A 12882-nucleotide genomic window follows, 5' to 3' on the forward strand; every position below is an offset into this window, starting at 1 on the left:
TATTGTGAATTTTACCGTCACTAATTCTACTAGACATCTTCCTGCTGTATTTCCCACTCATGCAGGAATAGACATTTTTAAATATTGTAAGAACCATAAACTCTATTATTTCACTCAGGGGCAGAATTGTGACTAAGCACTTCTACCATATGAGAATTATGGCTCTTGATTTAATAAAACCAACCAACTGTGTACTTTAAGTTGGGTTTAATAAAGCAACATGTTTTATATTTTCACTTGGAAAAGCATGTAGTGATACATCTTTTTTTGTGTATTTCCACTTAGAGCGACACAATATAAAGTGGACAAGCTATATGTGATAATGGTGTGTACAATGATCGCAGTATGATTTGTTATGAAATCATTTTTATCTTGCTCCTAATACACAGCAGGGGCCTTGTGTTATTAATCACAAGTTCATCTGCAGGTTTTGATCATGTTACCTTGATTTTTCTGCTTCTGTGCATCTTAGTTGTGCTTGTCTGCCTATCCTATATAATATTGGGTCAATAATGTGAAATGTGACTTTTACAACACTAAATGTTTTTCTTGAAATCAGCTATGTGGTAACTTCCTGTCTTGCTCCATCACCTCTTCGCAATTCCACCAAAATGTACCAAGATTGTACCTACATGTCTACTTTTTGCAGCAAATCTCATGATGAAAATAGGTTAAATATTCTCAGTGAGACATTTTAGTTTTTATTGATTAAAGACCCCCTTAGTTAAGAAATGCCTGATTTCCTAAGGGAAGGGATGGAATAGAGCGGTATGGAGTGGTATGGAGCCGTACAGAGTGGTATGGAGCCGTACGGAGCGGTATGGAGCCGTACGGAGCGGTATGGAGCCGTACGGAGTGGTATGGAGCGGTATGGAGCCGTACGGAGTGGTATGGAGCGGTATGGAGCCGTACGGAGTGGTATGGAGCGGTATGGAGCCGTACGGAGTGGTATGGAGCCGTACGGAGTGGTATGGAGCCGTACGGAGTGGTATGGAGCCGTACGGAGTGGTATGGAGCAGTATGGAGCCGTACGGAGTGGTATGGAGCCGTACGGAGTGGTATGGAGCGGTATGGAGCCGTACGGAGTGGTATGGAGCGGTATGGAGCCGTACGGAGTGGTATGGAGCGGTATGGAGCCGTACGGAGTGGTATGGAGCAGTATGGAGCCATACGGAGTGGTATGGAGCCGTACGGAGTGGTATGGAGCGGTATGGAGCCGTACGGAGTGGTATGGAGCGGTATGGAGCCGTACGGAGTGGTATGGAGCGGTATGGAGCCGTACGGAGTGGTATGGAGCCGTACGGAGTGGTATGGACCGGTACAGAGCGGTATGGAGCCGTACGGAGCAGTACTTCAAAGCGTTGCGTGTTTCCACTGCAGAGAGTTAAAATGTAGGCGGGGTTTAGAGCTCTACAGATATGTGATGTTGCAACAGTAATCTCAGCCGGGGCGACAGATCTGGACCTTATGAATCCTCTGTTGTTGTTGTTTACATCCTCGCTTTGCACTAGTTGCTTTCTTAACTTTTTTCGCAGCCACAGAACTGCAGCTGGAACTTCTGTGTTGGTTCCGATAGAACGAACGCCGGCTGGCCCCGGTGACGTCACCCCGGCAGAGTAACACCGGAGCCACTCCGGCGGCACAAAGCCGGTCGACGTCGGTCTGCAACTTCCACGTTAGGGTCGAGAGCACGGACGTGATGCGAGGATGGACACCGGGGCTCGGAGCAGCTCTGGTGTCCCGGCGCTCCGTGTGTGGATGCGGTCCGAGTCCGATCGTCGCGCTGCGTCGCGTCGCGTCTGCCGCTGGCCGGCGCACCGTAGCTCCCGGCCAGTGTTTGCGACATGCGGCGGCCCGCGCAATGAAGCACCGGACAGCGACGTGACGTGACGCGATGAGCGATCGGTGGTGCATCGGAGCTGCTCCCAGCTGGATGACGGACGTCTGCTGCTGCCTCCGAGCTGCGATCCCAGTTCGGTTACGGCCGCAGCGTCTGCTCCCGAGTCCCGGTCTCCATCCTGACTCGCTTCTGCTCGTTCTGGACCAACGTGAAAGTTGCACCGCAAAAAAACCAACCAGTGCAAAGCTGAATATGTTAACAGAGGATTCATACAGCCGACATATTAAGATATTGAGGGCGTGTCTTAAATCACTGACCAATCAGCTGACGGCTCCTCAAAATCAGACCAGTTCAGTTGTCCTGAGTACCCCGACGGAAGGGCGACGGAAAAGCGGTTATTTTGGAACCATCCACAATTCTTGCAGTGGAAACCCGAACTGTACCGGACCAACCCATTCCATCCCTGCACTTTTTGTGCGCTGGAAACGGGGCTAAAGAGTACTGGAGACCCATCCAAGATGGCGACCACACTCATGTTTATTTCTGATAAGAAAGCAATTAAATGGTTAATGGTTCTGTGTGTTGATGCATACAGCTTGATTGTACATTTCATGATCAAATAGCTTATTGCAGTTTAGTCTTTTGTCATGTATAATGCTTGCAACATTTTGTGTAACGATGATTCTGCCTATCGTCACTTTTTGAAACGAGTAATTTGATTTCTGAAGCACAATGGGGACGAGGCTACATGCCAACACTTTGTGGCTTCTGTCTAAGTCTAGGTGCCTAAGTTGGCTTTTTCAGAACCATTGTATAGAAATGACTGTAAACGCTCTGCTTTACAGGAAATGTCTGTGTGTTCAACAAACATTAATGCTAATAGATGTAGAAATATGCTTTCTCTTGAGAGAGCTTTGAGTTTAATATGTGCCATGATGGAGTTGTTTCTCTTCTTCAGCAAGGAGGGGAGAAGGCCACAAGTCATTAGGAGCTAACACAGGCACCGACCATAACCACATTAACAGGAAATACTGTAGCTTAGAACGAGTCACGTTTCTCCTCCAGCTGCAGTGAATACACGTCATTTCATCCTGTCAAGTGTTTGTGTTTAGTTTCTTTTATTTCCATTTTTTGTCATGTGGCAGTGCAGTGAAAGAAATAAACCACAACAAACCAACTTGTGTGATGACCTCAGAAAATGAACGCTTCCAGCTTGTACACTGCTCCTCCCCAACACCAGACGGACAATCTGAGGGACAGGAAGTCAGGAAATGACTGACGCCATAATTAACTCCTCTCTGATGATTAGTGGATATTTAAGCCTCTCGACTGGAAACCCTGATTGTGAAACAAGGTCTTTGCACAGATCGTTGAGTGCGTTATTGCAGGAGACTAATAGTGCTGCTCAGAGGTGAGCGCTGAATTGGTGGTCAGCCAAGTTATTCCACACATTTCTTGCTGCGGCGCCATGGGGACGAGTAGAGGTGAGCCTGACATGTCGGAGCTTTTCAGGGTGAAAAACATGTTCTTCACTTAGGGCTGGACCATTTGGCCTAAAAAAAAGACAATCTATGATTTTTTTTGAATTATCAAACTAAAAGCCTTTTTATCTACAATTCGATTAAATTGATTTTTTTGCCCAGCCTTATCTTCACTATGCCAATGCCTTACTTTATGTGGTTTGGAATGTATTATGAGAATCTTGTATTTCATTGTGTGATTTTGACATCAAGCTCGTATTCAATTAATCACATTCTTCGGGTTTTAAGGGATTTTTCTGAGACAGCCTGGAAAGTTTTACGTAAATTTATGCAAATGTTTAACACATGCATAATGTCTTATGTACAGGCAAAACAAGTCCCTTTGCATCAAAGTTTCTCGGGCCCCGTTTCCACGACAACGAATTAGAGTGTATCCGCAAAACTTTCTTCACTTTCAAGCCACAGCGCCCTCCAGTGGCCCGGCAGACTAACTACATCGTCTCTGTGTCTGCTGCTGCAGTGGAAACTCCCCCACTTTTATTAGCAGATTAGCTGTTGTCACGTTAAACGCTGTGGTGTGAACAGGGCCTTAATGTGATGCCGTCTTGAGGACAAGTTACTCAGATCTTCAAGGCATTTAGTTGCAACCAGAAATGTGTTTCATTAATTATTCTCCAGGGAGATGACTTCCCTTCATAAAACACAATATTCTCTAATGTTACATATAAGCAGAGTCTGTGGGTCTGGTGGTACCTGAATTGTTTCATTGGCACCTTTTAACATATAAAGCGAGCTTTAGTATTTACAGACAGTTATGTCTGTATGTATGTTTCTACTGGAAAATGTGGAAGGTGGTAGATACTAGAAGGTTTAATCTTAAATTTCAGTATCAGAAATGATTAGGAATGCATGAGTACAAGTATGAGTACTAACCTTTAGTTACTTGCTGACACCGACTACCGATATAACTTATTAAATGTAATTAAGCTTAATTTATACTACGTACACAAACAATGCCCAAAGGCTACACACACTTCCGACTGCCTTGAAGGCTCCAGTGCACGACTACATCTGCAGTACGCATTAGGTGGTGCATAACATGTTTCTACACAGACTGTAGACCGAAGGACTGAGCTCGTGTGGAATGAGAGTATCAGTCAGACTTTAATCATGTTTAGCATGTAGCATCGCTAGTGCGTGAGCCTGAAACTCTTTAGCATGTAGCATGTAGCACAGCTCGGAGTAAAGTCCTCCTGCTCGTCCAAATGTCTCTGGTGATTAGGTTGATGGTGTGTGAACTAGGTTTGGCCTCTTCTTGATATTGTGGCAGAACATAATTTACAGTCCGTCTTACTTCTGTCCTTCTCATGAACATTAAAGGATCTCTAACCCGCAGACGTGATTCATTTCTGCTCATGTCTGCGTTATTTCTGATCCCATTTAAGAGAAAATGTACCTGTGTACTTTTGATTTCTAAAATGCTTTCTGGTCACATTACTCCACAATTGAAGAGTACTTCCAGTCCAGTTAGGTCTCGGTTGTACGATAGTGGTCAGTTTTCTGTCTGCACAGTGAGAGTATCCCCAGTTTAAATCCACGCTCGGGATACTTTCTGTGTTGAGTTTGCATGTCTCCTGCAGGTACTCTGGGTCCCTCTCGGAGTTGGTCACTCTAAAATTGCCTGAAGTTCTGAATGCAAGTTCTTTACATATACTAGCTGTCGAGAGTCGGCAGACTTCTTTCATTTTGTGTAATAAATCTGCAAATTACAGACAAGGAAAAAAAATCTGTAAAAATAAGCTATTTATTTACACTCTATTTATTTATTGCTCCCTTTTAACAGCAGCCAACAAACTTGGCTGATTTCTACACAGATATTCTTTCTGCTGCAGCCAGGATTTAAAACTGGGTCAATTCCATGCCACACTTTAGGTCAGGGGTGTCAAACATAAGGCTTGTGGGAGAAAACCAAGAAGCTTCGGTATGGCCCACCAAACCACTGAGTAAATTGTCAAAATTTCACAAATTAATTTGCTTTGGATTGTTTTTTGGACATTTCACTGTTTCACACCAGAAAGTATCATTAGAATTGAGTTTATCTTAAGGTATTAGTCATTAGTAGTAATATAGATATTTTTATCATATACACTCTGTGCCACATCAAGGAAAAGTTTGAATTTACAGTTTATTATTGTTCTATTTTACCGGTCTGGCCCAGTCCAGATGAAATGGGGCTATATGCAACCCCTGAACCACAATCAGTTTGACACCCCTGGTCTAGGTGAAGACTTGCTGACTCGTCTGCCACGGGGAGATTCAGAAGCTGTTTGGAGAGCCCGTAACAAAACATTACACTGAAAAGCTTCCTGGCAAGCTGGAATGAAACAAGAAAATAGCAAGGTTCCAACTGCCCTATACAACGTGACCCAAGAGTGAAGTGTTTGAGGGTACATGAGAGGAAAAACACAATGAAGCCCTCCGATCGTTGCTGGTCTGAACCTCTTGTTTCATGGTGTGGCTCTTTTCACACTTGGAGTGATCATTTCTTTATTATGAGGCTGTCTGACAACACATGACCTCTTTTGGTACTTCTTTAGCTTTTCGTTCATGTCACCGACATTCTGATCCCTCATTTTCTCTGTTTTATGTGTTTGAAGGTGCTGGCCGGGATGAACGTGCACCCGGCCGAGTTCGACGGCCTGAAGCAGGAGTACAACGTCAAAGGTTACCCAACCTTCTGCTACTTTGAGTGAGTGGAGTCCTCTCATCCGTCTCACTTCAGACTTCAAATACACGGTGCAGTCCGGGCTGCCGACACGATGGCAGCAGACTGACAGCATGTAGAGGTGGCCCTCCAGGGTCAGAGTCGCTCCCATCAGATGTCAAATAGAAAGTTTCTATCAAACTTTGGAATCTTCTGGTATTCCCTTTGAAAGATCTTCTCTCAGGATGGGGTGGATTGTGGTGAGTGCAGAGGGCTGTAGAGTGAATGAGCAAGAGGAACACTCAGTAAAATTAGTTTAGAGCAGGGCTCTCAAACATCAGGCCCGTGGGCCCAAACTGGACCACAAGAGGGTCCAATCTGGCCACACCACCAAGCAAATGGTCAAAATTTCAAAGAAAATCTCCGTCTGAGGCCTGAGTTGAGATATCGCTGATGCTGCCATGAGCGCCAGCCACCTCATTGCTATCAAACCAGCAATCGCCCCAGTAAATTCTGCACATGCGAGTCGATGGACAGTAACAAACATGGCGTTGTCCAGAGTGTCAGGACTCCCAGTCCAGATTCTCCTGGGACTCTGTAGTTTTATTTTGACAGTCACTGTCATAACAATCCAACTTGGTCGTCTGTCCACTAGAATGTCAGTTTACCCGCCATTATTAATTTAAAGTACAGTGCAGTGTTCTCTGCATACGTGTGTGGTTTCATCCAGAAAACAAACAGCGCCCACTAGTGGGCCAGCATGCTAACTACTTACATCATTTTCTGCGCTCCTGACGTTTCCATGTAAACAGACATAGTTTTCAAAAAGTTGCCACATGAATGCGAAACTTTTCTTAACCCTCCTTTTACATTCCGGGTCAAATTGACCCGTTTTAAAGTTTGAAGATCTAGGAAAAATAGTTAAAAGTATTTTTTCGATATGAAACTTCTTCTGCTTGCCTTGATTAGTGTAATCAACATGGAAAATGAAAATGGTTCATCGCACATAATTGCAACCTCCTGCATGTTTATATCACATCGATAGCGTTCAGGTCACACACACACACACACACACACACACACACACACACCCCCCCCCCACACACACACACACACACACACACACACACACACACACACACACACACACACACACACACACACACACACACACACAACATTCTGTCTCTCTATTCTCTCAATGAGAGTGTGAGAAACCAGCTGAATATGGAATTAAAATCTGGGCAGCATGTGATGTAAAGACCAGCTATGGATGCAACATGCAGGTTTACAGTGGACAGCCGGTTGGAGGAGCCCCGGAGAGGAATCAGGGCACAAGGGTCATGCTTGACTCAGGGTTCACAACATAACCTGTGACAATTTTTTCACAAACTGCAAATTGGGTCAGGAGCTTCTACAGAGAAAGCTCACGATGGTCGGAACTGTCCGAAAGAACAGGGCTGAACTCCCTGCTGAGCTGCTGGTAATCAAGAACAGTCCTCCATGTTAGCCCCCCAATCTTCCATGTTTGCCTTCGTAGACTCAGCCCTCGTGTCTTACTGCCCCAAAAAGAGAAAAATGTTGTGCTCATGAGCACTCTGCACAAAAATGCTGAAATCAGCACAAGAGAGAACCAGAAACCATGATCCTGGATTACTATGCCACCAGAGGGGGGGTTGACAAAGTATCTGGGTCCTACAGCACCAAGCGAATGACTGCACGCTGGCCTTCGCTCATCTTTTATTACACGATCGAGGTATCATCCTACAATCCGTTTGGACTGAGATCTTCCCTGAGTGGAATGAGTCAAAGCTTTCCACTCAGTGTGTACAAGAGGAGCTGGGCAAGGCGCCTGTGACACATCCAACCAAGGCAGCACCTGCAGAGGAGCCCAGCTGCTGCAGCCGCACTGAGGGAGATCCAGGAGGGGACCACACCTAGTACTGGTAGGTAGGGGGGGGGGTGTGTGTCTGTGTCTGTGTGTCTGTGTGTCTGTGTGTGTGTGTGTCTGTGTGTGTGTGTCTGTGTCTGTGTGTCTGTGTGTCTGTGTCTGTGTGTCTGTGTGTGTGTGTGTGTGTGTGTGTGTGTGTGTGTGTGTGTGTGTGTGTGTGTGTGTGTGTGTGTGTGTGTGTGTGTGTGTGTGTGTGTGTGTGTGTGTGTGTGTGTGTGTGTGTGTGTGTGTGTGTGTGTGTGTGTGTGTGTGTTGGAATCAGCAGAAAGCAGTAGCTGTCATCATAGTAAAGTAATCATGGTCCTCTTGTTTCTAGGTTGCTGCTGGAGGAAGATGAAGATGAAGAGGTGCAGGTCTGAAGGCCATCTGATGATGTCAAGACAAGCATGACTTGTGCAAAATATGCAAAATGTATCTGCACAGCGCAGTGTGATGGTCACTGTGTACTGTGTAGATGTACACACACACACACACACACACACACACACACTGTTCATATCACTATTGCTTGTTATTTTGTTCATTTCTGGATCACAAACAGTGCAAGTATGTAAAGTTAAATTTAAATATTATATTGTGTTATGTAAAACTATTGTGTTTAATTGGCTTTTCAAAAGTAATAAAGTGGTGAAACATTAAAAAAAGTTTGAACATGTATTTGTTTTATGAAACGTGAGTGAATTATCCTAATTGAACCTGTGAGAGGTAAGAAACACCATTACACTAAATATTGACAGAATAGTTAGTAATGGAGTTAGTAATTAAATATTAACAATACTTATTAGGATTTTGGGGGTTTTGGACCTCTTTTGGATAATTAAACATGCACTGGGTCAAATTGCTGTTCCTGACAAATGAACGTAACAGGAGGGTGAAGTGAAAACACCATGCCTCTTCGCTGGAGATGTAAACGGTAAATTAATCATGAATAAAACATAAAATGCTTGAAATTATTCAGGTTGTGTTGAATTAATCTAAATTGTATGAAAAGTTTGTGTTTTCAATTAAATGATATGATAAATGGAGTCAAAGGTTTGATCCCATGTTGGTACATCAGCTCATCTTTGAGGGTCACCAGCAAACCACTGCACCCCAGCAGTGGTTTCTATCCCCTCTTCTCCCTGGAAGTGGTTCTCACTTTGTTGTTTATGCAAACACAGCCTAAAGGCTCCCAGCGAGCAAACATTTTTAATAATTAACATCATCGACTAAGTGAAGGCTTTTAATACAGCGTACCAAAGCTTTCTGTCTTCACCTTCAGGTCACTCATGACATTGATTTAGCACTTTGTCTCTGCAGGTTTTTAGAGGAAATTTCTACCCTCCATAATCTGATGATTCCAGTTTGCTGTTGGTGTTTAAATGTGCCTGCAGACTTTCTACACACAGTGTGGTACACAGTGTGGTACACAGTGTGATACACAGTGTGGTACACAGTGTGATACACAGTGTGATACACAGTGTGGTACACAGTGTGGAACACAGTGTGGTACACAGTGTGGTACACAGTGTGGTACACAGTGTGATACACAGTGTGGTACACAGTGTGGAACACAGTGTGGTACACAGTGTGGTACACAGTGTGGTACGCAGTGTGGAACGCAGTGTGGTACGCAGTGTGGTACACAGTGATACGCAGTGTGGTACGCAGTGTGGTACGCAGTGTGGTACGCAGTGTGATACGCAGTGTGGTACGCAGTGTGGTACGCAGTGTGGTACACAGTGTGGAACACAGTGTGGAACACAGTGTGGTACACAGTGTGGAACACAGTGTGGTACACAGTGTGGAACACAGTGTGGTACACAGTGTGGTACACAGTGTGGTACACAGTGTGATACACAGTGTGGTACACAGTGTGGAACACAGTGTGGTACACAGTGTGGTACACAGTGTGGTACACAGTGTGGAACGCAGTGTGGTACGCAGTGTGGTACACAGTGATACGCAGTGTGGTACGCAGTGTGGTACGCAGTGTGGTACGCAGTGTGATACGCAGTGTGGTACGCAGTGTGGTACGCAGTGTGGTACGCAGTGTGATACGCAGTGTGGTACGCAGTGTGGAACACAGTGTGGTACACAGTGTGATACACAGTGTGGTACACACTGTGATACACAGTGTGGTACACAGTGTGATACACAGTGTGGTACACAGTGTGGTACACAGTGTGGTACACAGTGTGGAACACAGTGTGGTACACAGTGTGGTACACAGTGTGGTACACAGTGTGGTACACAGTGTGATACACAGTGTGGTACACAGTGTGGTACACACTGTGATACACAGTGTGGTACACAGTGTGGTACACAGTGTGAAACACAGTGTGAAACACAGTGTGGTACACAGTGTGGTACGCAGTGTGGTACACAGTATGATACACAGTGTGATACACAGTGTGGTACACAGTGTGGAACACAGTGTGGTACACAGTGTGATACACAGTGTGGTACACTGTGTATCACACTGTCAGACTCGTTCCTCTGTTTTTTTTGTTCTCGGCCTTTAGGCTCTTTTTTATGCTTCAGTCAGTAACGGCAGCAGAAGAGGAAAAGTAGTGGTGCGGTTTTTAAACATTTTCATGTTTTACAAGTTACTACTTTAACTCCTCCTTTCACCACATTGATTTACGTTTTATGATTGAGAATTAACAATCGATCTCGTAATATCTGCCAATGATGTTTTGGCCTTTTTCAATGTAATATCTTGCCAATAGGATATATTTAAATGGGAAATGGATTTCACTTACATTGCGCCTTACAGCTGCATGAGCAGCCCCAAAGCACTTTACATGAATTAATTAATTAATTAATTTTATTTCAAACATCTATTAAAAAAAAGTACTTATTCATACATACAAAAGAAAGAAAAAGTAAAACATAAAATGAAAATAAACACAGAGCCAATATATAACAAAACACCGCACATTGCTCGATAAAGGAGTGGGAAGTAGAAAACCTTTTTAATTTCCTTACATCACTCATCACATTCACCAATTCACACACCAGTGGAGGCTGCAGCCATGCACGGCGCTGTCACTCCAATGGGAGCAGTTTAGAGTTCAGGGTCTTGCCCAAGGACACTTCGGCATGCGGGCAGGTGGAGATGGGTTTTGAACCTGCAACCTCCCGATTGGGAGACGACCAATTAATATATATTTGAGCCATTATTGTATTATCACTTTGTCAATAGTGTTCTAAGTTATCAACATGTCATTCAAAATGCTTTGAAAATGTAATAACTGCAGCCCGTAATGTAAAAATACACAAATATGGCTGCATTTCTTGGAAATGAAAGCTGATTGTATTGCAGGTTTTGTGCAGTTTGTCTATGAACAACTGATATAGTGGATGGGACAGTGGTCATATTAATTCCTTGAGGAAACACAACCTGCAACACTCGCAATCATGATCATTTACTAATTGATTCCATTATTGGCTTTATTACATTGTTTGCCCTTGAAGTCCTGTAGTTACAAATATATGGACACAAATCTCTTTTCCTTTTGGGGAGGTTGTTCTTAATTTCTAGATATACATAAACCAGTCGAACTTTGTCATTTAAAGACTAAACTTATCTGAAACAGAAAGGCCAAACCAAAGTGTTTTCCCTCAGCCTCATAAAGCACTTTACCTCAGGTAAACATGATTTAGCAAAATGGTAACTGCTCAGACAGCCTCGGCTAAAGCGAGCTTTGAACTCACATCAGGGCCCAATGAGACGGCGGCTCTGAAAGGTTTTCCCGTTACCAGTGGATCAGTAAGCAGGAGGGAGTGAGTCAGTGTCTGTCGTCGTGGCGTTCCAGCCACACTACTTCATAATGCATTGTTCCCAACACAGGTAGCTTCTTTGGGACGCACTCTACCATGAAGCTGTTGAGGTGCCACAGCGCTCTGCGCCTTACTGCTCCCGCTGCAGCTTTATCATCTTCATTTCCACATTAAACACTCTCTCATTCGGTTCCGGCTTTTTAATTAGAAAGGGACCGATTAAGTGCCTCTGTGGTTTGTCCGTCTGCGGGTGTGCGTGCCGCGGCCGCCTTCCCTTTCTGTCCCGTGTCCTTTCCACTGCCAGTGTTCTGTATGTAGAGATGCACGTGCACTACTGTGGACTCTGTAAGTGTATGTGGGAGTACATTAGGGTCCAGGAAAGGGCCAGCTGACCAGCATTCCTGCCCATTGGCTTCAGTAATGAGCCCTCACTGATAAACAGCAGTTAATCACTGCAGGGTAAATCAGCATCAACTCCGTTGGAATTATCTCACCATCGCACCCACTGTTAGACCAACTTTTCAAGGTCTTTTAATGTTTTCATTCCTGCAGATTAAAGAAGCTTCCAACCCCAAAAACCTCCAGCAATATCTCAAGTTTGATCAACTCTGAACTCATAAATGAGTGAAATTCCCAGATTCCTTGTCCTTCCATCGTCCTTCCAGCCCACAAAAACAGTGGAGACGTCAGACAAATGACATTTATTTCAGATTTTCTCCACATATTTTTACAAGGTTTTGTGTACGGAGCAGAGATAAAGCAGGCGGATATGGAGTCGGTCATAAATCTCACTGATTGAATTCCTCGCAGCCACTTTTCACCAGAGAAGTTGGTTCATTTAAGATTCGAGTTTTAAGCTCCAATCCAGTGTGTGTAGTCGTGTATCACCTTTAATGATCGTCCGCTCTGTATCTCTGGAGCTGCAGCCGAGGTCGTCGCCACTCTGCCCAGAGCCAGTAACTACTGACACTGATCCTACGACACCGGGCTGAGCCACCACGTCTGCTTTCCAGACTTCATTTAGCCGTAGTGAATGGAAGAGATAAATTCAGTCCTGTGAGGGAAATCTGCTTAAATGTTGAATCTGCACTGACTGCGGAGCTCAGGAGATGCTTCCAGCTCATTTCTCATGCATTACAAA

General features: G+C 44.4%; 1 protein-coding gene across 1 annotated transcript in view; it reads left to right on the top strand.

The window, feature by feature from the left end:
• Window positions 1-12882, top strand: part of pdia5 (protein disulfide isomerase family A, member 5) — a 118423-nt gene that overhangs the window by 61399 nt on the left and 44142 nt on the right. Inside the window, exon 9 of the mRNA XM_080477918.1 lies at window positions 5979-6070. Coding sequence (XP_080334044.1) covers window positions 5979-6070 — 92 coding nt within the window. The remainder of the gene's footprint in view (window positions 1-5978; window positions 6071-12882) is intronic.

Source organism: Lipophrys pholis, assembly GCF_963383615.2.
Source record: "Lipophrys pholis genome assembly, chromosome: 13".
Classification (NCBI taxonomy): Eukaryota; Metazoa; Chordata; class Actinopteri; order Blenniiformes; family Blenniidae; genus Lipophrys; species Lipophrys pholis.